Genomic DNA, 12,774 nt, shown 5'->3' on the forward strand with positions numbered 1-12,774 from the left:
TACTTTTAATGGCAAGGAAAAGCAGGAGTCATAATTCAGGTAATCAGGCTGCTAGTTTTAAGTCCTGCTTACTTCCAGTCCTCCTCCCCATTAATTCACTCCCAGCTCCACCATAGAAAATGGTGGCAAGGCTGACTAGCAAAGCATCTAAACACACACTCGACCCAAGTGTAAATGTTCAAGAATACACACACATAATCACATTAATCAACGTTTCTCATATTGTTAATCATATTCTTACTGCTTCATTGTACTAGTACCACAATGCTCTGCATGGCAGAGAGTGTGTCAGCCACTCTTCCTTGTAAACAAGTCTGTCTTTGTTACTTTAGATCCTAGGAAGACTGCAGTTTCCTCCTATGCATTCTCATAAAAAGCAAATTAAATAAAGCACTGGTATTATTAGACTTATTCCCCATTCCTCCAGTCAGATTTTTGAGAAGGGAACAAAAGGATTTGTGTTCTTTGCTGAATGCTAATTTCACATCTGCCAGCTCATCTTACTAAGGCATCTTGCACTAAAAGGAAACAACACACCAAGTTTGATCTGACAGCTTTTATCTTCATATTATACACTGTTGCTACCTAATACTGTAAATCTTGCTGAGAAAGCCCAACACAGGAGAGAAAAAGACATGTTCAAGTGCTAAACACAGACAGCACTCAAGTATACTTGGATTCACAATGCACCTTCAGCACTACTTCCCACTACTGGCACAAATCATCCATATGTAAGAAAATGAGGAAATGCTCTCTTCTCAGTGTTTTACATAAAAATGCCTATATTAAATTATTCTTCTTCTCTTACTCTGCACATTTTTAGATATTCTACCAAGTCATGCCAAGCCAAGGAAGGATCACTCTTGAAGACAGGCAATGGCACAAAAGAAAACTGCTCCGCAGGCCATGTGGACCCAAAAACACACTGCTGAAAATGTTTTAACTATCCCCAAAACACACTGCTGAAACTTTCAGGAGATATTGTTTCTTGGGCAAAGGACCTGCAGAACTGCCAGAACTCATCTTATACTACAGACTTATAGCCCAAATGACTGCCTCTGCTGTAGCAACCTCAGAAAAAGTGGAATAAGAGCAATGGAAGAAAGGATGAGATTAAAGAGTTGACAGTACACCAAGATATATAGAGACAAATGTAAACAAGGAGGGAAAAGTCAGTTGACTATAAAACTGTCCTCACCTCACCCACTCTCTATCAATACCTTGAACAACTCTAGCAACTTCTTTAGCCAAGGAAGCTTAGTTTATCTCATCTTGCACCAAGGAGCATACGGGACAGGAAAATAAACAGTTGTTACCTACAAAAAGATTGCACTTAGAAGCAGCAGATTCCCTTTTGGGAAGCAGACAATAAAAGTAACTGATTAATCCTTTGGAATTGCATTATGAATTCCAGAAAGAATTTCTTTAAGCATCACACATTTTCATAGAGACTCACAACCCCTTTAAAAGCTGGACCACTAAGAAATCATTGTGCAAGCTGCTGCTTTTAACACTGCAGTTTTCCTCCAAACAAGCACATATCACATAATGAGAATGAGGGAAATAATGAGTGAGAGGGAAACACAAATTATGACTTTGGAAAAATTGTGTCTTTGGAGCAATGCAGAACAGCAACATCACATTGCAAACATTTTAGACATTTAGAAAAAAGATTATTTTAAAAAAGTATATATCTGAGTAGTAAAACACGGGTTTTTTCACAAGGAAAAATAAAAGGCATTATTTCAGTGAGAAATAGTCTTTCTTTTCTCCCCCTCTTGAACATGGGAGAGCATAACATCTACAGGCTTTCTTCCCTTGACAGAAGCTCAGTCACTGTTAAAAGGAGCAGGCAGAGGACTCACTATCAAAAAATTACGCCACCTTCTGATTCTTAAGTCTTCTGAGATGTCTGTGAAATAGTTTCATTTACCTGTTGAATGTTTAAATGGTTTCATCACAAGAACTATCATATATAAAATGCACAACTACTTTTGTCACTAACCACACCTGTAGGTCCCAGTGACTGAGGTTGGTTGTCTGTGCCCTTACTTGCACTTCATATGTTAAGCTAGCAAAAACGTTAACTGAAATAAGGAATTCAAGACGAAAACCACAATCAGAATTAAAGTAATGAGCCTTCAACCAATAGAAATTTAAATCAATAGCAGAATCATCACCAATTTAAAATAAAACAGAACCAGATCATAAGCAGACTGAAAATAAATGAACGTGTTAAAAACCATGTTTAATAAGTAATTAGGTTACACATCTAACAAATCTGCAATTATTTCTTTTATGACCTTGCTTCAAGACTTTTATCAGAATATGATATGCAGCATCACACTAGCTCTTTGGTACATTCTATGAGTTACATGGCTTTTGCTTTTTACCATAATAAGCACCTGAAATAAAAGGCTTTTCCTTTCCTTGGTACTTAAAACACAGAGTCAAAAGTTCTTTGATTTCCAAACATATCAACTCCAAATACCACAATAAATTCTGATTAAAATATAAACTAAAGAGTCACCTTATGATGACAGAACAATAAAAAGATATAAAAAATACCTAGCAAATAGGCAGAACTACGAGACAGCAGTAAGACTTTATTGGTATTCGGAGTCACCAACTTCCCTCATTATTTTATAGCCCAAACAAAATACTTCTATACCTTCCTTACCTAAGAGAATCTACACTAAAAGTGCAGCAAGATGCCATAGGATGCCAGACTGCCATGGCTTACAGAGGTCACTGCACTGTGAACAAGAGCAAGGATTCACAGCAGCCAGAAGTTAGGGCTCCCATAGAGAAAAAGCAAGGAATAGCCAAAGCACAGCACCAAGACACCATGGCAAAACAAGAACAGGAACAAGCAAAGGGAAAGGGTTTCTTCTCTCTTTCTCATTTAACACATGCCAGCTGGGGAGATGAGCCTGTATTTCCTCTCTCCCCCACCCCCTCCTGCTTCAAGAACATGCTCTGCCATCTCTTTTGAGACCAGCCAAAATTAACACATTTATAACCACACTTTGTTTTCTTATGCTGGTTGCTATAGTTTTTCATTTATCTCTATCCCAAGTGTCATCTAGAATTCTTGTTGAATTATTTATCAGCATTTTTACTGCTCACCTTTGACAGACAGAGAAAATAAGATGTAAGGAGAAACTTAAATGAGACCAAAGGAAAGTAATGAAAGAAGCTAATTAAAAAAAGTGAGACACATGCAGCTCTTCACATTCCCCTGTTTCTGGTGAGAAGTGGGAGCCATAGTACCCTTGTTAAGGACCAGGAAGCTTTCCTAAAAATAGTATGCCTTTCAGGCAGTAAGTCTGACCTGAGTATGGCAAAAAGCAAGTACAACAGTCACAGGTGAACAAAGACCTCGAAGGTTACACACTATATCACAAAAATGGTTTTCTTCTCCTACAGTATGGTCTCCTGGTTCTAAATTCACAAACCACCAGACCATCTTTGGTACACTACAACACAGCTTTCTGGGAAATTTTCACAACTTTTACAGTAAACCTCACATTCCCTACTGTGTCCCTTAACAGTGTTGCACTATACATGGGAGTGCAGTCCAGCACTTGTATCTGTGCCTCAGCTGGTGTAACATCACAGTTACAGACTGTAAGTCTGGTGTGCAACAGGAAGAAGTGTCCTGACACAATAGGGTAATGTCAGCTGTGGCCACTCCAAACCAGGGCCAAGGGATCACCACACCTGTCTTGGGGCAATATCTGAATGTCCTCAGCAACCTTAGAACATGATTCTAGAAGGAAACAGGTTGAAAGAGCTACTGCAGAGTGGCTGCTCCACACTAACTGGTCATACGGACAGTATGATTAAACTAAACCAAGATAAAGCACTTTCTTGGTGATCAGAAGATTAATGTCCATCTGAGGAATTGGCATGGATTAGCTTCCAGGCATTAAATTTAAAACTCAAGTTATTCTGCAGTAACTGCTCCACACAGACAAGCCATTACACAGATGAACAGCATTTCACAGATGATGATTTTTGCTAATAACACCAGCGACTTTTAGTTTTCTATGGAGACATTTCCATGAGCCTCATTTCATTAAGAACTCCTTTTACATGAGGGAAGGTTGCCAGCTGCCCCTGCCTCATCTTAAGTCATTCCAAATGTTTCTATCAATTTGATTTCAGGTTGTGCCTCATAACTTGCATTTGATTATCAGCATGGGAAAACAAAGACTCACACTTAATTCCTTTTTGCAGTCCTAGGAAAAACATTGACTCACCTATTACATGGTCCCTGGCTGACTGGAGAGACCTGGGTGAGAAGAGCTTCAGGCCATACATTGTATAAACAGGAGGATTTGTGTCTTTAGATCCAGCATCTAGCAGCAAAATAAGGCCACACAATATACAAAAATATACAGGTCTGCTGTAGATTATGATTTTATTGTGTCCCTGGAAGAAAAACCAAAACGTTAGACTTTTATATTCATTCTTCTACTGCATGCACTGCATTAACCTGGAGAGAGGGTCAGGAGTCAGACAAAATATTTTAATGACTTATACATAATAATTTAGTAATAAAAATGTGACAAAGTATTTAATCTTCTTCCAGAGCAGACTTTCAAAGGACACAATAAGCAGTTCAGATTGACTCCAGCAACCATTTATGCTTTTGAAAAACTTACCCTTCTAGACATTTCAAAACTTACTAATTCCAGGAGTTGCCATTTTTTGTGGGGAAAGAAACCTCAATCTGTCTGCATCTTTCTTCTCAGCAGAAAAAGAATTTTTCTCTGCATTTCTTTTACTTCAATGAACATGTGCTTCAGGTGGTTTGACTTTTTTTTTTACTTTATGAAATTTAAAATTAATTTAATTTTTAATTTACTCCTGGGAATAAGAACTATAATAGAGCATATGCCTGGTACAGTATGAGGCATGGGGATGGATTTTTCTTCATGAATTTAATTTTTTTCTTTCTTTAAACCACTTGACAGCAAATCAGCATGCCTTCTGAAAGGGGTGACACTCATCAGCAGTTTCTGGTCTGCTTCTTATGAAGCACTTTGAAATTATGATCCAAAGGAAGTAGGATGTGGAAGGAACCTCGTCTGATACCTTTCATACAAATCTCTCACACAATTGATTCCCACTAATCCTACAAAACACTTTTGTGGGGCTGCAGGCCAGGGAACTCAACAGACACTTAAGAAGAACCTTAATAGCTCTCCTGGTAGCAAGCTTAAGGGTAACTAAGACATTTTAAACACTCATGAGTCAAAAGTTTCCTAGAGTGTGAAAAGCCAGAATCAAAGTGACAAGAATCCAAGTTTGACTCGCTTAAAGCTGCCATGCAACTGTTCTTATTTGAAAAATGTAATTTAAGTGAGTATAATAAAAGCTCATGTCTTTTTTTGAGTCTACTTACTGACTTGAAACTGTGGCTGAGTTTGTTTGGCTGCCAGCCAAGCTTGCATGTTAGATTGCTATTAACTGATCTGTACTCTCTTTTGGGATCAATCAGTTAACAAGGTGGCAGATTACAGGGAACTGGTGGGCTCACATCGTGCCTCACATCCATGGAATATGAATCAAGTCAGGGACATAAATCCTTGCTCTTTAATCAATTTCAATTTCACTACTTCATTTTTTTATTTTTTAATTGGACACATGTCCACAAAACAATCCGTGGAGAATTATAAAGATAATGATACGACTTTAAAAAAGAAAAATAATTTAAACTATTACTTTCTGGCCTTTTTTAAACTTCAGTTCATTTATGCAAAATATGAGCTGTGCCTTAGGAAAAGAGACCAATAAATATGCACCTAAACAATTGCTTTATGTTTTGTATGCTGACATTCACTCTAGGCTGTTTTGTGGTGATTACACTCTGTCACATTCTTGTCTTACCTCTTGACCTATGGAAGCCAGTTTTATCTTTGCACAGTGATTATTTGAAGGCATCTGGGTAAGATGAGAGTTGATGACTACAAGCCCAGAGGTTTAACTCCACACACCTTGCAGTCACATGCAGAACACTGACATAGTCAATTAGGATTACAGTGCATATTTAACTCTTACTTATAAAGAAGTCTATGGTGTGCTGGGTGAAGAGCTGGCTGAAGGGTGGGCACAGCTCAAAGAGCTGCACTGAAAGGGGCCACATCTGGCAGGACCCATCAGCAGTGAAGTTCTTCAGGGCTGAGTTCCTGCACCATTTAGCAAGTTTGCAAAGATACCAACCTCAGAGGTGGTGCTGCTGACTCTGTTGAGGGTCAGGCAGCTTTGTAGAGGAAACTAGAGAGACGGGAATGCTGGGCAGTGATTAATGAGATGCAATGCTAGGTCCTGCTCCTAGGATGAAGGAATGTTGGGCACAAGGGTAAATTGTGAGATGAGTGGCTGGAAAGCAGCCCTGCAGAAAGGGGTCAAGGGGGGCTGCTCACCAGCAGGTTCAATGTGAGTCTGCTGTGAGTGCCACCAGGGAAAAGTGCATCTGGAGTGCATCAAACACAGCCACATGAGCTGGTCAAGAGATGATTATCCTGCTGTACTCAGCACTGGTACAGCCCCACCTTGAGTGCTGCGTGTTTTGGGCCTCACCATTTAAAAAGGATGTGAAGGTCCCTGAAGGCATCCAGAGGAGAGCAACAAAGCTGGTGAAATCGTTGGAAGGAGTGTCCTATAAGGAGCAGTTAAGGATTTTGGGCTGGGGTAGTTTGGAAAGGACAAGGCTGAGGAGCAACTTCATTGCTCCCTACAGGTTCCTGAGGAGAGGAAGTGGAGAAGGTGCTGCTGGCTCCTGTCCCATCCAGTGACAGGATATGTGGGAATGGCTCTAAGCTGCATCAGGCAGGAGTATTCCTTTTGAAAAGGTGTCAAACACAGGAACAGGCTTCCTAGAGAGGTGGTTGATGCCCCAAGCCTGCCAGGGTTTAGAGGAAGCATTTGGACAATGCTCTTAACAACTTGTTCTGACTTTTGGGCAGCCCTGAAGTGGTCAAGCAGTGCCACTGGATGATCATTGCAGGTCACTTCTATCTTAGTTAGAATAGAACAGACTAATACAATCACTCTTACCATGCTAACTATAGTAATGCCATTTATGATTAAGGAAGCAGATTCCAGAGGCTTTCTGAAAGCTACAAAATGTGAACAAATACTACCTTCCCTGTTTTTCAGGTGGTGGTGGTGGGTAATGAGACAGAATCTTGTAATCTTTCTAGAACCTCATCAACAGAAGCAAAGCCAATGCAGCAGCAATGCACTCAGCAGGGCAGGGCCTGCACAGCTCCTGCACTACTTGGGCTGTGCTCAAGCTGAATGAGCTTCCTAGAGCACAGCAAATACTCCAGTCCCCACATCTGGGGAACATGCAACACAACACAAGAAAGAGGAACTCCTGCAAGTGTTAATGTGGTATTTCACTGTCATTTACATGCTTCATGTGAGGGGCATTATTTGGGACAGGACTGGTTTGAGGGCAACAGTTGACACCTTCTGGGAAAGAGAAGATCACTTCCCAAAAGTCACAGCCAGGGAATAGACATGAAACTTAATTTTTTAAGGTTTTAGAAAGAAACAAACAGAAAAATAGTAGCAAAGCCTGTACCTGCCACCGACAGACAAAGCTAGGCAGCCCTTCACCAAAATGGGCAGCACAACTTGTTTAACAAGCTCTTTTAGATATTAAGGGTTCATTTTGTTTTACTAAGCAAGCTCACCAGATTTTGACACGCAAAATTGATTTAATCTTGGTGAAATTACTCCACTCTGCATTCTTGTTTAGAAAAATTTAAATAATGAAGCAGAATTCCTTTTATATTTTACATCTCATTTGTTAAACAATCTTTTTTTTTCTTCACTGATAAAAATGTCAGTTAAAGCTTTTCCTTTCCCACAGTCTGCTAAAAAAGTCACTTTTTTCATGTCCATGTTTCTCATTAATATGTTTAAGATACACATTCACATCTTACCAACACAGCAGTGATGCATCTCACATTTCTAAAACAATATTGAAGACTTTCAGCAAGGAGTATTTTCACAAACACTTCAATTTACTACAACAGTAGTTTTGACTGCAAAGCATTTTGATAGAAAAATTTTAGAAATATCTAATGGATTTTTTTTGTTTGTGGGTGCACAAATGTAAAAGAAGAAAGACAGAAGGCTTTTTATATAAAGAAGTGTGCACGTGCTCAGTTCTACAGAAAAGCTTACAGGGACAAATTACAAATACTTTAAAAGTGCCTTATGGGATTTAGGAAACTGCCTGTGGTAGCTACACAACTGAGTTAGCTATCTGCTTTGGGACATAACAGGACTGAGACAATGAATATATGTAAGAGATTCCCTAAATCTTGTTAAGAGCATGACTGCAATCTTTCAAGCTCAAATGCCTTTGTAAGCCCAAGCTAGATGCTGAGCTTTGCAGGTGTCTTATGAGGTGCTTAGAGACAAGCTCTCCTGATCCTTCTATAGAGCCATTTACTAAATGTAAAACCTTGCCTGAGGTTTTTCTAAAATCTTTGAGTGCACATGACAAGGATCTCTTGGATCTCTGAATTTTAATACCCTGCAGTCACCAGCAGGTTGCTTGTATCAGGTCACTAACAGCAAAATATAACACACTTTGGAACGGACTTGATTTTCTTCTCTCCACCACTCCAGTGAGGAGGCTGCTCCCAAATTTCATCATCCCAGAACCACATACCCCTGTGTAAACAGCACTTAAAGGCCACCAGGTCCCAGTGGACCAGAACTGGAAAGGCTAAAACTCCAGCTGACAGGAAAACTGGACTCCCATCTTGTAGCAGACACCAGTACTAAACCTGCAGCAACAATAAAAGCTCTTTCCTCAACAGCAGCCAGTGAATACATTGACACTCAGGGGGAGTTTGGAACAAAAGCTTATGGCATCTCTAGGCACCGTGTTTTCTGAACTCACTGGATGCTATTTTAAAGCAGTCTTTCAAAATGCTACAGGCTAGAGATGACAAAATCACATTAAACAGAAACAAACTCTGCACATGATAGAGGGAAGAAGTTTGGAACCTCCTTGGCAGCTGAAGATAACATAAGGCATAGTGGCTACTCATGGATCCATGAACAGAACTTAATGCACTGTGCAGACCCGAGGCTCATAATGGTTTGTTTCAAACTCAAAAAAATCTCATCTGCATTTTTATTCATGGGTGTGATACTGATCATTCTTCAATCACTCTGCTGTTCTGCATCCTTACATTAACATCAAGAGACATTATTGTCTTCAAATTTAATGCAGCCACATGAATTATGAAACAGTACATGGTATTTCTTCTTGCCTACTCATTCTCCTGTTTCTGAGGTGCTTAGTAGCTCAAGCAAGCCTTTACAAATACCTGTTGTGTTAAAAAGTTATAATGTAGAAATTGCTAATCTTCTATTTTAGCATGACAACACCTCCACCTTTAAAACCCTTAGAGGAAAAGATTTCTAAATTTTATTTCTATTGTAGTTTGTACAGTGCACAAAAAGTTTGCAAGAGAATATCCCTAATAAAGTTTTAGGAAAGAAAAGGAATATGGGAATACACCCATTGTTACTTTGTTCCATTGCTGCATGACTTACACATCACAATACAGCAAATAACACTTGTAATAGTACTGTGAGAACCTGAAATTCAGACCTGGATTCTGCATTAAAAAAAAAGTTCTGTTTAAACACTACTTTATGTTTAACACTATAAAAACATATGGGCTGGATAGGTTCATAATGAAGTTTTGACTAAACTGTTTGCCACCCACTTTAAACAAACGTACACACACAATGTCTGATTAAATGCAAACTATTTGGTCACAGTTCACATTATTAAATCTAGACAGATGCCAGTTGGGCTGACAAATTATATTATTTTACTCACAACATTCACCAACTCTTCACTGAGATTGGACTATTTCTCTAATGTATTGAAAATATTACCCTACAATGGGTAAGTTGCTGTTTATTTCCTTTCTCTACTTTTTATGCAGACAGGTTTTTCCTATGAATGCATTATAACCAAAACCACCATAACTTCACCCCTAAATAGTTGCCATGAAAGAGAAACTGAGAATCTTCTGAAATCCAGTTAGTGAAGTGTGCAGTATACATATATAAAAAACATCAATTTCAAGTTCAGCCTGTACTTCTAGCCTCTAAACTGACAAAAATAATTGCACCCTGCCAAAGGGGGCTGATCTAACAGACCTGAAGTTTTCAACATGTCATTTTTGAAACTTGAGGGAAGATAGGGCAACCTCAAAAATATTCAAAGAGCTAAATAAGAAACATAAGCAACTAGCACCCAGTGTAAAAGAAAGGAAAAGGCATTATGGCCACTGAAATGTCTTCCAAGATCCACAAATCAAAAATGCTGAGACACCATGATAGGTGGAGTGATAAGGTTGAAGTTGTAGGATGATGCCTCTAGAAGAGTCCTATAATAAGGACAGACTTGTGTAAAGAACTGGTTCTCTGCAAGGTGATTGGAACCATCAGAGTTCAATTTCTTAGATTTTTCCAATAAGAAAACCCATAGCAATCAGCAAGGATCCTTACATCCTGCATTCACCCAAAGATTCAGCAATTTCTTCAGGACACAAGCACAGAAACTGTGACCACATTGTAACAAAGGGAAAACACCTGTGCCATTCAATGAGCTAATAATACTTTTAATAAATAATTTTTCAGTAGCAGATTTAAAAAATAAAATGATCAATCCCCAGTCTCAAAGAAAAAAAAAAAAAAAAATCCCAACTGAGCAACGCCTGAGCTGCTAGTCTAGAACTTCTGCTCTTTTCTGCCTGTTTCTAAAGGAAAACAAAGAAAAGGTTTGTGTGATGTCACAGGATCAAACATCAGTAAGATAGTCCAGATGAATATTCACTGCACATATTAACTTAAAGAAAAAGCACTTTTCTAATAGCAGTGATGAATTCAAATAGCTTAAAAATAATTAAACCTAGTACAAAGTCTTGAAATCACAGATGGATTTTTCTTTTTCATAAATCAGCTAGAACAGCAAACAGCTAATACCTGTGTTTCACTGAACAGCAAGCTGTTTCACAGTACACAAGAGATAACAGAGGAGAAAGACTTGTTTTACTGACTGAGACTTACATGTATGGGCGAAGCAGGATCAGGCTGAACGCTCTAAAAACAAAACAGAAAAAAACATGTTTGCTTACAGGATTTTTTCTTTCTAAAAGTTAGAAGATAATTCAGCAATTGGCTATGAACTTGAGTCCTACCTTGAGGAGAGAATACTGGCAGCTGGCCATTACAAGACAGAACAACAGAACCCAAATGTCTTTACAGAAGCCTTGGTTCAGAGTCAGGAATCCAAGAAGTGAAACAAGAACTACTAGAAGGACAGCAAACACATTTTCCTTTATATCTTCTGTCCTATGTGAATAAAAGTGTTGGAGAAGTACAAATATTTGTAGATTCATTAGAGCAAGGCAGGTGCATTTGTAGCTGGTATGAACTGTGAGTGCTGCAGCCATCAGAGTTCACTGGATCCCATAACTACATTTCCACGTTCAACAGTATTTCATCCCCATGCCAAAAACCTTACCCAAAATGATAGCTAAAACGTTACAGGAAAAAAAAGCCATATGCTCTGAAGTCTAACATCCCTTCCCATCTCACTTTCCAATTAGAATTCCACAATGGAGATGATTTTAGTGTAGAAAAGTGTATGCTTATAAAAGCCAAAACAAACAAAACAAAAAAAACCCCAACACATGAAGAACTACAAATAACATCAAATACCCAAACACTTTTAAATGAGGAAATAAGGCATTCCATTAATGAAAAATATACATCTGACAGCAAAGAACTGGATGAAAGACCAAATTTGTCATCTGATGTTTTATTTGTTTTATCTATTCTGTTAGAACACGGAAGCTGAGATAAAAAACGGTGTCAATATTCAGGCTGTAACAAAAGAGCTTATCAGCAGAAAACATTTCCATGCAATTGAAACATAGAGATAAAACACTACAGATAAGTAAATATCTGCTCTGGACTTGAAACTCCCTGACATGTAGCCTGATTTCTGCATCAGGTAAAACTGCCATCTGAAATTTGTGCTGTGGAGTCCATGCTAACCCATATGGCACAGCACCACCAACAGAAGCAGAGACAATTAAACTTGAACTGGAACAGATGCAGCAGCTCAAAAAAAAAATCTTCACCTGAATACCATTCTATAAATAATTTTCTTTTTTTAAACATTGGAGTACTTGTTTTACAATACCCTGGGACCATTCTACTACTGATTTTCTCATCAGAAATCATTGGATTTGTAACATCTGTGAGTCAAATTACAGACTAGTCTACAAGCCTGGCACTCACATGAATCAAAGTCTCTACCTGAAGACAAAGGGCAGCAAGAACCACTGAAACCAACCCTGAACTTCAACTTAAAGCAAAAACACATCTATCTACTCAACATCTATCTGTTCAACCTGAATTTTCTTTCTCTAGTGATCAGCACTGCTCTCTGGACAGGAGGAGCCACCCACCTTAGCACTACCTAGAACAGCTTAAAAAAAACAAGCTTACCTGTCCAACAGTGCCAGCAAGGTGAGACGGTCATACCAGACTTTAATCCACTTGCCAGGGAATATCACAAATCTGTAAAACTGCCTGTTCAGCTTCCTTTGTGCTGAAGAGCATGAAGAATCCTCAGGGTCCTGGCTGGGCTGCTATAAAAACAAACAAGAAATACACAAAACTCTCTCACACAGCTGCCAGCAAAAC

General features: G+C 38.8%; 1 protein-coding gene across 1 annotated transcript in view; it reads right to left on the reverse strand.

Moving 5' to 3' along the window:
• Window positions 1–12,774, reverse strand: part of PCNX2 (pecanex 2) — a 154,765-nt gene that overhangs the window by 103,114 nt on the left and 38,877 nt on the right. Inside the window, exons 10-13 of the mRNA XM_054280537.1 lie at window positions 12,577–12,719; window positions 11,259–11,412; window positions 11,128–11,160; window positions 4,266–4,437 (exon numbers count right to left, since the gene is read on the reverse strand). Of these exons, the coding sequence (XP_054136512.1) occupies window positions 4,266–4,437; window positions 11,128–11,160; window positions 11,259–11,412; window positions 12,577–12,719 (502 nt within the window). The remainder of the gene's footprint in view (window positions 1–4,265; window positions 4,438–11,127; window positions 11,161–11,258; window positions 11,413–12,576; window positions 12,720–12,774) is intronic.

This window comes from Melozone crissalis, unplaced genomic scaffold (assembly GCF_028551555.1).
Source record: "Melozone crissalis strain CALT ecotype California unplaced genomic scaffold, PUWL_Pcris_2 ptg000027l_1, whole genome shotgun sequence".
Taxonomy (NCBI): Eukaryota; Metazoa; Chordata; class Aves; order Passeriformes; family Passerellidae; genus Melozone; species Melozone crissalis.